The sequence below is a fragment of the Arctopsyche grandis genome, chromosome 8 (genome assembly GCF_051622035.1).
Source record: "Arctopsyche grandis isolate Sample6627 chromosome 8, ASM5162203v2, whole genome shotgun sequence".
Taxonomy (NCBI): Eukaryota; Metazoa; Arthropoda; class Insecta; order Trichoptera; family Hydropsychidae; genus Arctopsyche; species Arctopsyche grandis.
Window position 1 is genome coordinate 17,853,712 of NC_135362.1, and position 14,370 is coordinate 17,868,081.

At 33.3% G+C, this 14,370-nt stretch overlaps 2 protein-coding genes across 2 annotated transcripts in view; one reads left to right on the forward strand and one right to left on the reverse strand.

Moving 5' to 3' along the window:
• The window catches only part of LOC143916129 (uncharacterized), a 305,722-nt gene that overhangs the window by 239,892 nt on the left and 51,460 nt on the right, over positions 1–14,370 (forward strand). The window lies entirely within an intron of this gene.
• On the reverse strand, positions 619–9,015 carry LOC143916139 (CD63 antigen-like). The gene is made up of 5 exons (XM_077437066.1): positions 8,808–9,015; positions 3,237–3,425; positions 2,975–3,145; positions 2,630–2,854; positions 619–2,542 (listed from the first exon to the last, which is right to left on the reverse strand). Exons 1-5 carry the CDS (start codon positions 8,853–8,855, stop codon positions 2,477–2,479), a joined length of 699 nt encoding a protein of 232 aa, XP_077293192.1. The 5' UTR covers positions 8,856–9,015; the 3' UTR covers positions 619–2,476.

The window sequence follows — 14,370 nt, forward strand, 5'->3', positions numbered from 1 at the left end:
ATTGTATGCTTTATGTTTTAGAACCGACAAATGGTCTACGGATATAATTGGTAAAAATTTTTAGAGTTGGGCTATGGTAAACGACAAAAGAAACCAAAAAATAAATAGCCCGAAGATATAAAGAACCGGTATGAAAATATTTTGTATGCGTTATATAAAGACGGTTAATATTTCTAAGCAGAATCATCGGCGCTCGGTTGTTGATAATGAGCGGTCGTGCCTTTGACGAAATTCTTGCTTTTACATATTAAATTAACTATGTAAATTGTATAATGTCACGTTGCATCAAGTACAACTCCTCTTGATTATTTCTCATTTACTTGTTGATTTAATTGTTTAGATAAAAATCAAAACCATTGAAAAGAAATCGCATTCAATGGACTAGTGCGAGTAACATCGAATTTACACATAATATAATTACCTTTTTTATAATAATTCACATGTAAATGAATTTTGCAATGCTATTTTATGTAAATTGTTATACTTAGAGACATCTATGATTAATGATAAATAATAATTCAAGTACTTGAATGTACCTATAATACAGATTTATTTTGATCCCATTTCTTCATCAATGGTAGATTAAGTTATAGAGAAGACTGAAATTTTTTTTTTTTTGTAAACTTATCGTAAAAAGATTGTCATTTTGAAATATTTTGGTAATCTATACATTTATGTACACATATAAAAAGTAATATCTTATTTACTTATACAATTCTATGTATGTATGTATGTAAGTAAATGAACAAAAATTTTAAATTACCTTTTACATCTCTCAAGAAATTATTGACTACATGACCTGTCTCCTTATAAATCACATTGAAACGAAGTCCAATAAGTATGATTGAAATTTCAGCCGTTTTCAAAATATTTTTTCCGTTTTTCTAGGTTTAGCATTAAATATTTTTATTAGGTATGTTTGAATGCATTATTATCAAAAAACTTTTCAAGCAAAAAATAGCAACAGTAGCTTGTCAGTTAAATCTGCAAAAAATCATCCTATTCAGGCGTGCTGTGCTTTGTGAATTTAAATTGAATGATATGGCACTCCCGCGGTTGCGAATCATTGAACATTTTGTTTGGATCAATGTCACGCCAAGATGACAATGTCAAGTGCATCAGGAAGTTGCAATTTCTTTCAAAACAAACAATACAAAAGTCAAACGGGAAATCCGAAAGGATATGGTAATCGGGATTTTCAAATGCTTACCATTTTACGATACATTGTTGAAGATCATTGATCTCAAAATATTCATTACGTTGATCACTTAATTAATTCTATTTGTCCCATTTATAGCAGAGTTAAATAAAAAACAATTTATGAGGTTTTAATAGTGGTTGTATTGGTACATAGTTTAAAAGAATCACAATAATTAAATATCGCTCAAAACACATAATACATAGCGTAAATAGTATATATGTATGTATATATCTATACTTAAAACAATCCGAACAGTCTTCTAAATTCCATTCCAATCTATTGCAAAGGAGTTGCAAATAAAAATTGAAGTTTATTTAATTCAATTCTAATATTAAATTTTTAAAATCGTAGGTGAGATCTGTTTTGCACTAATGTTAAGTCATTTAATTGATTTGAATGTGCAAAAATTGACTAATTGTGTAATATATAAGTTTAAAAGTCATGCATATTGAAAGAACAATTAATACTTTTAAAACTATTCATATTAGATTTTTTATGGTTAGAAAAACCTGGTGGGACAATTTCTACAGTTTTTTTATACGTTTGATGAAAACTCTAATTATTTATTAAAACGACTCTAACGTCGACATAAAATCAGGTGGAAATTTCTTGGGGAGAATATTCGTCATAATTAATTGAAAACAAATCTCAGTCTCAATACACATATGTATGTTGCTATAGGGAAGGGCAATATTACCATATAATTGATATTTTTAAGATTTCCAAAAATACGATGTTACATTAATAATATCAATCGAATACATTCATATAATTGTAAGAAATATTAATGATTAAGCACACACACAATAAGTTTTACATGACAATTCCAAAAAAACCAACTACGAGATTCCTAAAGAATAATATGATTTGAATGAAATATGATTATAATAAAAATCAAAACGTTAATAATATGTTTAATAATTATTTCAAGTTGGTACAGTACACATATTTTATGTGTGTTCATATATAAATAATGAATTTGAAGATCCTTGCTTGGGATGCTTTCTTTGGAATACCAAGTTTTATACCGAAATGGCATAAAATTGTGAACAAAAGCAAGATTTCTCAATGTTAACGTCAAAAGAGTTTTTGAAGTCGAAAAATAAACAAAATTAACTTCAGTATGCCAAAATAAATCATGTTATCTCTTTAGTAGACATATCAACATAAAATACGAAAATATTCAAAACTTGTCAATATAAAAACAATTCGAAACAAAATAAAATGTAAAAAAAAACATAATATTAGTTGTTAAAGGGGAATACATATTTTCTTTTAAACAGTTTGGTAGTCTCTGCGAACAGATCCAGCCAAATAGCACGCAAAAATAACGACAACCATCTATAACAAAAAAAAAACACATATTAAGACACTTCAAAATAAGACAAAATTGCATACAATGACTGCTCAAACAAATTTAAAAATCACCTGTAATGCAGCAACAATAATTGCGACTGAGCCTAAAATAACAGATTGCTGCTGGAGACCTTCAAGAAGTAGAGGAAAGCACCCGGATGTGAAGGCTAAGGTTTCGGGACAAGAGGCTTGCTTTGTATTTTCATCAAAAGGTGCCTCTTTGCAACAAGAAATAGGGATTGTCTTGTTACCGAAAGTTAACCAATCGGATGGTCCATTATCACCACAGCATTGCAACTGAAATATAAAAACATCACAATTTAATGAAAATAGAATCGTATTTTGAATTAAATATTAGCCCGATAATAAAGCGAGGTTTTTAATAAAGGGTAATATATAATATCGGGGATAGATTACTTCGTGTTGCATAATATCCCAGGATTTTTGGAAGGTAGAATCTGTAGGATACAAATGCATTGTCTCGTTCAACTTATTTTCAAGCACATCCTCCAATTGTCCACGTTTTACGTAGCATGCAATTCCTCCAGCAAGACCAATTACAAACAATATCAGCATTAGTATTCCAAACTGCAAAAGACAACAATATTTAGTTAATATATTACTCTAAGTTTATATACGATTCAATGGTATACATATATGAAATTTGAATTAAACTCACAGTCATGAGCATGCAATAGTTTTCTTTTGTTGCGCCACAGCATCCTAAGAGAGCTACTATGAAAATGATAGCACCCGTAAATATTAAAAGAGACGGAGTCGATAGGAAATTACTTTCAATAAGATCTGCTCCACTGAAGTAAACGAATTGAACAATCAGTCCAATAGCAAAGGTTCCAAGACCAAAAAGCTGAAAAAACAAACAAACAATTATTTCGGTATTTTAGCCATTATTATAAGACTACTAGTGTTGTACCAGAAGAAATATCATCGCATGGTTGTTGGCATATTAAGTTATTAAATAAAAAAAATTCAAAGAAATGTGTTGGTCATGTGTTTGATCCGCACGCGGTCGAATATTCTTCAAATACCTTTTAAATATATTGAATTGTTTAATATGAAAAAAAAGGTAAAAACTACCTACCTACCTACATATAAACAATATAAAACATCAATAAAAAAATTGATTAAATAAATTTTCAATAGATGGCGCTAAATGCTCAGACTCAGCGGAAACATTGGTAGCAAACAGTATATATAGAAGTTTTTTTCTTTCGATATTTAATTCTTATTATATTCCTACATTTTGTTGCCATTGTTTTAGCTGTAACGTACATTTGTACATATGTATGTCGAATCGAAACGACTATTACAGTACGGTGAGCGTTATCGCAGATACACAGAATAGCGATATATATATATATATATATATATATATATATATATATATATATATATATATATATATATATATATATATATATATATATATATATATATATATATATATATATATATATATATATATATATATATATATATATATATATATATATATATATATATATATATATATATATATATATATATATATATATATATATATATATATATATATATATATATATATATATATATATATATATATATATATATATATATATATATATATATATATATATATATATATATATATATATATATATATATATATATATATATATATATATATATATATATATATATATATATATATATATATATATATATATATATATATATATATATATATATATATATATATATATATATATATATATATATATATATATATATATATATATATATATATATATATATATATATATATATATATATATATATATATATATATATATATATATATATATATATATATATATATATATATATATATATATATATGTAGTGTTGGGATTAAACGAAAGGCTGATGTATGGGCTATGGCTGTGAAAGGGTATGTTACGACCGATCGTAGAGGGGGGATGAAAAAGTGGCATAGGGCGCGAAAGGACCGCTATTTTACAGTTAGTAGAAGTTAACCTTCCACTGGGGGCGGTTGGTCGTTAAACCACCGCGTGGTGTCGTTTTAATAAACAACATGACTGAAAACGCACGTGTTTGATCTTCAATTCCACCGCCACATCCCATCGTGGTCCTGAATAGCGTCATCTATTCAGGAATTCCACCCACAATTGGAGGCTCGTCCGGGATTAGGCGGCAGTTTGAAGACCACGTGCTACAATGTATCGGAGGAGGAGGCCGACATCTGGTCGTAGGACGTCGAGAGGGGTTCGGGAGAGGGCGATAGAAGAGCCAGTCGCCAGCCGAGCCAAGCTGACTTTCCAAGACATGGAGGGCGCCGTCCCCATTTTCACCGGAAACGACGACTATCCGGTAGAAAAGTGGGTGGCGCAGATCGAAGAAGTCGCACACTCGGCAGGTTGGGGCAGCATGGAAAAGCTGCTGTTTGGGAAACGCCTGGTCAAGGGGGTGGCCGAGAGGTTCCTGCGCATACAAGATGGGGTCTATTCGTGGGAGAAACTCAAAAGCGCATTACTGGAGGAGTTCGCTCGGATGGTGAGTGGGGCGTCAGTCCACAGGAGGCTGTCCAAGTCGCAGAAAACGTCAGAGGAATCGGTCAACGAGTACTTTTACCGGATGCGGGAGATCGCGAGCGTGGGTTCGATTGAGGATCGTGACCTCATGGAATATGTCATCGACGGGATCCCTGGCAGGTCTTCTATGAAGGGGATGCTGTATGGTGCCCGCAATTTGAAGGAGTTCAGGGACAAGTTGAGCGCCTTCGACGGGCTGGTGGAAAAGGTAAAGGCAGAAGAAGCAACCGTAGCCACAGCCAAAGCAGTGCCCGCACCCTCAACTGGAAGCGGCTGGAGACCCAAGGCGAGGACGCCGGCACTGATCGACACAGGCAGTGAAGACAAACTCGCCGGCGAGAACCTCGTACATCGATGCGGCATCATCACTAGTGAAAGTATTCCTGTGGTAAGAGACCAATGTAACAATTCCGGTGCCATTCGTAGAAAAGCTGCGGAAGGAGTAAGGAGGGCTGATTCGGACTTGAAGGATGGAGAGCAAGAAAAAATCAAAGTGGAACGCGATAAAACGTCAAAACCACGAGTTCCGATCGAGGTTAAGTTGGAACAGAGTCTGCGGAGGGAAAAAGAAGAACGGGCTTCACAAGAGATGTCTGCTCATGCAGAACCCAACGATTTCTGTTCAAGCGAGGCTGATGGAACATCAAACATGTCACATGGTCAGATGGTGAGGACCCCCTTAGAGCCTCCAGCGTCGCCGTCTCGAGCTCATTTGGACTATTCTTCAGTGCGACCGAGCACAGAAAATCGATCATCAACCACAGATTCAATTGGGATAACGAATGATGAAAGTAAGCATCGCAAACCATGTGGAATAGATGTTTCCAATAATGAAGAGGACGGTGTAGACATGGATGATCGCGGTTTGGACACGGGTGATCGAAGTGAGGACACGGGTAATGGAGGTGTAGACATGAGTGATCGAAGTGAGGACATGGGTAATGGAGGCGTGGACATGGGTGATGGAAGTATGGACGGTGATGGTTTGCATATTGGAAGGCTTTGGGACAACGGAGACATACCGTTTTCAAATAAAGATGAACCGCCCGATGGTCAATTCAGTAAAGGATCTCATGGTCATTCGAAGAATCCTAAAGATGAAGACGAAGAAAATGGGAAACATGAAGAAAAAGATATGGATAAATCACCAGAAGGAATAAGAGACCCAGTCAAAATTTCAACACCAAAGGACAATGTATTCACTTTCAAGCTCGGTCGTAGTCAGATTGATGTTACTTTAATGGAAAATAAAATAAGACCATGGATTAAGAAGGGAGTTTTTGGATATATCGGTGAACCAGGAACGATATTGGTCAACTTCATATGTGGCAAGATACCATATGGAAAGCCGTGGGGCGACGGGAGGTCCATCGCGGACAACATCATCGGACAGCCGCGTGGAATCGCGACTGGCATCGGACAGTGTTTAGGTTGTGCCGATTGAAGTGAAGTGTGTGTCAGTGAATTAGAGAATAAGTGGAGTACCCGGAGGGGTTTTAGTTAAGCCTTACTTGATATTTGATTATTGTTCTATTTTGTTAGTAGTTAAGATTTGAAATATTGTAAATGTTTTATTGATTATTCTAGTGTTTTCATGTTTTGGCGAGTGTTTGGTATGTTGAATAATGTTTTAATTTGGTTACATGCCTAGAAGAATATGAGATAATTGTATTGAAATGTAATTCTAGTGATGTTTTAAAATGTGATTTGTTTCCGATGTAAAGGTGTTAATTTTAATGCTATGTAATTCTTGTAATGATTTTAAAATGTGATTTGTTTCCGATGTGAGGGTGTTGATTTTAATGCTATGTATTTCTTGTAATGATTTTAAATTGCAATTGTGATGATTTATGTGTGACTTTAATTGTGATGATCTGTGTGTAACTTTTTTTGAAGATTGAATTGTATTGAAACGTGAAAAATTGATACGATACTGAAATAAGTTTGAGATTATTGTGGAGTATGTTGAAGACTACTGTGGAGTATGTCTGGGATTATTGAGAAGTATGTCTGAAAATTATGTGTAATATGATTGAGGAATGGCCCGGCAGGTGAGAGAAACCTGAGGGCAGGTTTGTGGTCAGGAAAGGCCGAGTTGTAGTGTTGGGATTAAACGAAAGGCTGATGTATGGGCTATGGCTGTGAAAGGGTATGTTACGACCGATCGTAGAGGGGGGATGAAAAAGTGGCATAGGGCGCGAAAGGACCGCTATTTTACAGTTAGTAGAAGTTAACCTTCCACTGGGGGCGGTTGGTCGTTAAACCACCGCGTGGTGTCGTTTTAATAAACAACATGACTGAAAACGCACGTGTTTGATCTTCAATTCCACCGCCACATCCCATCGTGGTCCTGAATAGCGTCATCTATTCAGGAATTCCACCCACATATATATATGATAATTAATAAAACTATTGTATATATACTATTTAAACAAGATAAAAATAAGGTCACGGGATTAATCAGAGAAAAGAGGCCTCAGTATATGCATGCAAATTACTTATATTTTCCCTGATGACTAGTTAGTCACATGTTGGGTTGAGGAAAATGGTGCAATATTTAGATTGAATGAGTAATTATTAAATTTCTTCTTATATCCTTATATGATTCGACACACATACATATATTTAGTAAATTGGGTATATTTTATTCATAAGTAAATACATATATCAATTTTTAGTCAATTTAGTTAATTATCTATTAGTTTCATTTTTAGGTTATGGAAACTAGATTATTAGAAATTAAAAAAAAAAATAAACGCATTTTTCTATAAATCAGAGGTCTCAGAAATGGGGTAAATTACTGTATTAGAGTGTAAATTAGAGCTCTAAAAACTAACTAAATGTTTTTGGAGTTTGTGGTCTTCATTTCATCCTAATCTACCACTTTTTTTTGACCATCTTTAGGGAAAGCTGTGCTTATGCAAATTATCTTTCATAAGGAGGTACATATGGAAGATCAGATTATTCTGGAGTGAGCGGTGGTTCCATGTGGACCTCTGGGATCGTTGAATGAATGCTGTGAAGCGACTTTGGCCTTTTATTTGGATACCCGTACGCAACACTGTTACAAATACTATAATATAATACATACATACAGTTCATATTCATTGCTATACATATGTATTATGAATATAAATAGTCTTTGAATTGTTGAATGGAATCTGTAGAATTTAAGAAATAAAAAATGCTCATATAAAATCGAGGAGGTGATATCATTGTTGATATAATTACAAATTAAAAGAGTAATATAATTACAAAATTATTCCAAATATAAGAAAAAATTAATAATTTTAAACGAATACAAAAACATTTTGAATAAGTATACAATAATCAAATATCTGAATCAAAATTGAAACGATAGTACGACTAAACATAATATGCCACTCGAGTTCGAGTACAACATATTGCGACAGATGAAATAGTGCGCATCAGCATATGGCTACATTGGAATGATCGCCGAGAACAAAGGTATGATGGAAGGTACTTCGGGACAATTAAGAGGGGCGCGGTGGACGATTAACCGTTAACTTAATTGTATTGTTGTGAGCGATGAGGTCGACGACCAGTGGCCGTAGAACGCAATACGCATATACATGTGTGGATGGCGAATGGCAAATGGCAAATGGCGATCTTACAGAGAGAGCGAGGCTGAACCAGAACAGGAGGCCGGAGCAGACGTCCATCTTGCGGGATTTGAAATAACAGTTGCCGACCGACGAAGAGTAGCGAATGAATCAGCTGATGGGCTGCGGACTGTCAATCGACACTCCTAGTCGCCGAGCTTGAGTCGAAGCCGATGACAGCTCAGACAACCACTTTACCGTCCATGTTCCTCATAATAATAAACAATTTATGGCTTGCTTATTATTCCGCGTAAAATTATTTATTTTCTGTACATAGATGTACGGATGCTGTTAAAAAGATGCTGTTAAAAATGGCTCAATTTATTGTTATTTTGAAATTTGATTTCATAAAAAAAACATATCAAAAATATATGAACGTATAACAAAACGTGCCTCTTGCATTTCAATATAGTCTATACACGTTAAGAGGGCTGGACAGCAGCGCCTTGTCCATACAAACGTACTATACTTCTCCCTTCCTCAATTATGGCACTAGAGAAATTATTTTTTAATATGCTATGGATATCCACCATTGGGGTGCATCTATCGTTTTATTTTTTTGATTAATTATTTTTTATAGGAGCTAGGAGCCGCCAAACATCTATAAAATCGCCTCTTTTTTACACCCACGAAACGAGTCCAGCGTGCTTATTTAACGGTCGATTTTAAAAAAAATACGCCGATAGATGCACAGAAAGTATCTTTCTCATACCGATGATGAAATTTTTTTAAAAATTGATCCAGTTTTGGAGGAGAAAATAGGAGAATACGAAACCTCGATTTTGTCAATTTAAAATACGTTTTATCTGGTCGAAGCGCAACTGTCGCATTCACTCAATATATATATTGATATATATTGTCGCATTTACTCAATATATACATACACTCAATATATATATCGAAGAAAGGAACGGTAACAAAATTAAGGTTTCGGGTGTACAGCCCTCTTAAGCCTCCTTTTGCTCGATAAAATGCGAGCTTTTATCAGTTACAGAATTGTCCAAGTCAAAAATACTTATTTTAATTGGCCAGCGATAAGTGTACGCTGACCAACAAGTACCGTTTCCCCTCCTGTTGTTTAGTATTTATTTGCTAAGGTGTTTTATATGTCAATTATTTATTGAGAAATAATGAATACATTGTGTCCACTGGCCAATCTGTGAGGGGTAAATCAGAGACATCATTTGGGATAGGGCATTTGCCCCCGCTCCCCCTTCACCAGATCTGGTTAGGCCAGAATCTGTGATGAAATATAAAATAGATTATTTGTTATTTAGAGTTTAGGTCAGCCGAAGCTACAACAAGTTTGAATATGTATGTAAATCAGAAGCTACTTCTTCAAAAAAAATTTAAAATTAGGGCATCCATATTTCCCAGGACACAAAACGGGACGTTCTGCAAAAAATATTGCCTCCTCCCCTGATGAAAAAATATGTTGTACGCCCAAAATTTTTGTAATTTTTCCCTCAACCATTAATAAGGAATTATAATTTTTTCAGAATGTACAATTCTTGTGTACAAGGAAAATAGAAACAAGATAAAAAATTAATATAATAACTAGAGTACGGATAGCCAAGGTACCGCTTATTGTTCAATTGTTGCAAATGCTTCGTAAAAAAGGTTCGGCAAACCTTTAACAATGCATTTACAACATTTGGATAATAAACGGCACCTTGGGTATCCGGGCTCTAATAATAACACGTTATAAATTAGAGGGTATAAGCAGTGATTTGCTGCTAAAACTTCATTAAAGGTCTATTCATATTAGCACAGCATGTACCAGCAAGTAGGAAAAGTATTATTTAGTACATACATTAAACATATAGAATAGACCTTTACCGGCTCGCACCTCGGTGAACATACCCCCTCCTAAAGGTTATGATCGAGAAATCTCGTCTCGAGAATTCTCGAGAAATGTTGATTCGCGTTTCTCGAGAATATTTTATTGTGAAATTTCGAGATTCTCATTTCTCGAGAATATTTAATTATGAAAATTCGTTTATTAGAATCTCGAAAATATCGAGAATATTTTAAATTTATCTACAAGTTTTTGTTCTATAAACTGATTGATTTACATATATATGTACTTGTTAACTCGTAAATAATTTGTTGTGAAATGTTTAGTATGAATACATATGCAAAGATGTTTGATTTATTATTTATGTATTTGTGTATTTGTTTCATACATATTAATCAATTTTTGGTCAGTATTTTAATATGCATAGATGGTCAGTATTTTTATTATTTATCCGGTATATCCAGTATTTTTATTTTTTGATTAGTATGTTATCTTTTGGTCACAAAAACACTTTTTACTATACTTTACACTTTTTTACTATATTTTTAATACACATTACAAAATTATTTATTTACACTGCATATAAATAAATTCGTAAATTTTCGTATTAGTTTTTAGCGTTAAATTATTTCAATTTTTTAAATCCAAAGAGAAATTTCTTCAAATATATCAACCATCAGTGCCAAGTCGCATAGGAAAAATTTGTTGCTAAGGCATGAAACAATTCCAGATTTTTTTTTTTGAAAAATAGTTGTACAATGCAGGGTAAGCTTGACAGACTGCTAAAGTTAACCACAAGCTATCGTATTGGAGTGGATTCCAAAAATCAAGAAGCTCGCCATAATATTCAGATTGTCAGTGTTACAATATTTTCTTATTAGCAAGTATTGTGAACGTTCAAAAATTCAATTTCGGGAAAAGTTGAAAGTTTTTAAATTATATTATTTTTAATTTCCGTGTTTTAGAAACCAGCTCGGCGAACTAAAAATATTTTAACGACCGGCTCTATAGAACCGATGCGAACCTACATATGTATGATATCACATCACTTGATATAAGATAAAAGTCTCTAATTCATTCAATTTATTGAGATTTTCACTTACTTTTTCTTCGTGCGAAAAAAATAACAAAACTCGCACTCCTAAAAGAGGCAAGGGTAAATACCGATAGCACCGTGCACAATATTTTTTAATGTTTGTTTTGCGATAGTCGACAGTCTATTAATGGCTAACGATATCTACGACACTTTTTATAGATATTTTATCCTTCTTTAGCGTCTTATTGATTATTAAATAATGAAATATATCACCTACATGAAAATCATTTTACATTTATCATTATTTATCATTGTACCTGAATTTTGATTATTTATTTATTAATGTGTGAAATAACAATACAATATGTAAATTTCCATCACCTCATGTTTCATTGAACTGAAAATTTTGCGTATATGTCGTTTGGGCGTGTTTCGTATGAGCGTAATGTTGTATGAACCATTTGTCGCCTGGATCAACACTCGCCGACAAATTTTCGTTGGGCCAGATGTCCGTGAGTCCATCGCCATAAACGGCGCAACGACAATTCGTCCACGACAATTGGACCAGGCGATAACTGGTTCATATGACATTACACTCAGGCGATCACTGGTCCATACGACATAACGCTCATACGACAAAGATACCTAAAATTAATTTGTATTTTTTATTAAATTAAAAAAATGAATATTTAATGACAGCCAATTCGAAACGAATTACACACACACAACAAACCGTTTTTTTTCATATATAAGATATATGTATATATATGTTTATGTGTGGCTGGTATCTTATCAGTTATATCTAATGGAAATACTAATTGAAATAAAATCCGTTCATTAATGATAACCCACCAGCTAAAATTCATGTTACATACATATTTTTAAATATCGATGCAAAATACTATTTAAAAATTTATAATTTATGAATATTGAATATAGTATAATCAACATTCATAAATTATGTACATATGTAGTACTTCATATTATGAATTATATAATTATTATCATATTAAAACATGTTATGTACATATGCATGTACTTCATGTTACTCTATATCAGCGGTTCCCAACCTGTGGTACGCGTACCACGTGGTTGAGGGTTGGTGGTATGCGAAAAAAAATCAGTAATGGCGGACATGCAGGAATGAATGATTTACAATTATAAATATAAATATTTTTTATATTAATTAATGAACATTATCATAATTGATCATTGTCGACGTATCGATGAATTCAATAAATCAAATTAAATTCATTTTATAAGGAGATTTAAGCACGAAAAGAAAATATATAATATGTACTTTGTAATTTTGTGTTTTACTAAAACCATTTATCAGTATTAGTTTATAGAAGTATGAGGAAATAGTATATAAATGTATTAAACTTTGAGCATATTATAATTGTGACTGCAAATAGTTTTTTTCCACAAAACAGATCCATTGCGTCTATCCTGTTTTCACATTCCTCACCATTCAAGTACTATATATTATAAATACACTGGCAATAACAAATTTCATGAAATACAATAATTTTTATATGGTAGTACAATTTAACGGAATGTTCTACTAAGTGGTACGCGAGTCAAAAAAGGTTGGGAACCGCTGCTCTATATAATAAAACAAAATGCTTCTCAATGGACAATATTTTTATGGTACAGTGAAAATGAATACAACAGAATTCAATGAATTATTTTATAACGAGTCCATAATTTTTTAATGCGTTTTGGTATATCAAAAACTAGCGATAAGAGTAAAATAAAGGAGGTTTGTAAAAATATACATATTTTCCTCACATTTAAATCTATAAGACAGTTTCATTTAAGCACACTTGCGAGTTTCTTTAACATAAACAATTTATCATTAATATATATTTTTAATAATTATTATGACCATATGAACACGGTTGACAATATTTTAAGAAGTGCAGTAGCAACAAGGAGTTAGAATATATAAAAATACATAATATATATTTTTTTATTTTGAAAATCAAGTTATTTGTATTGTAACGTTGAAATTAGGCGAGTGGCGTGGTTCGGTGATTACTGGTCACAAATTATTCGTCACAAAGTCACTAAAATCTCTATAACGGAACATCTGGCAGCCGAAAAGTCCATCATACTAACGATAACTATCATAGTAACGAGAACTTGAGTGCCAAATATTGTGTATTCGCGATTTTCATGGCAAAAGTTGTCTTTGTGACCACCCCAATGTGACGAATAGTCCAATTACCAGTGGCGCTCATGGGCCGAAGGTTTACTAGCGTGGATCACCTGATCTCGCATTCGTGCCAAAATGGCCTCAACTTATAGAGGAGTCGTGTACAACGGCCAATAGGATCTCACGACTCATCGACCAATAATATCTGTGTACGGAGAGCGTCCGATGAGTATAAATATTGGGCGCCTTCAGACCGTAGAACATTCGGAGCTGGAGAGCCAACGGGTGCAGACCAATAAAGAACCTCTACTACACTACTGCATCTTTCTGTCCGATCCTGGAAACCCCTCTTTACGTCCACGCAACAGTATGTATTTAAATCAAGAGTTTGTTGTGGTTAAAATTCTCGTAAAATCTGAAAAAATCAGATCGCGGCGAAGAAATTATTTTTATAAATCTTAATTAAATGATAATGTAATAAACACAACTTTCAAAAATACTATATCTGTGAACCAACGGTCGTGAACGAACCGTCCGCGAACAAAGCGCCAGTGAGCGAAATGTCGGCGAAGGAAGTGTCAGT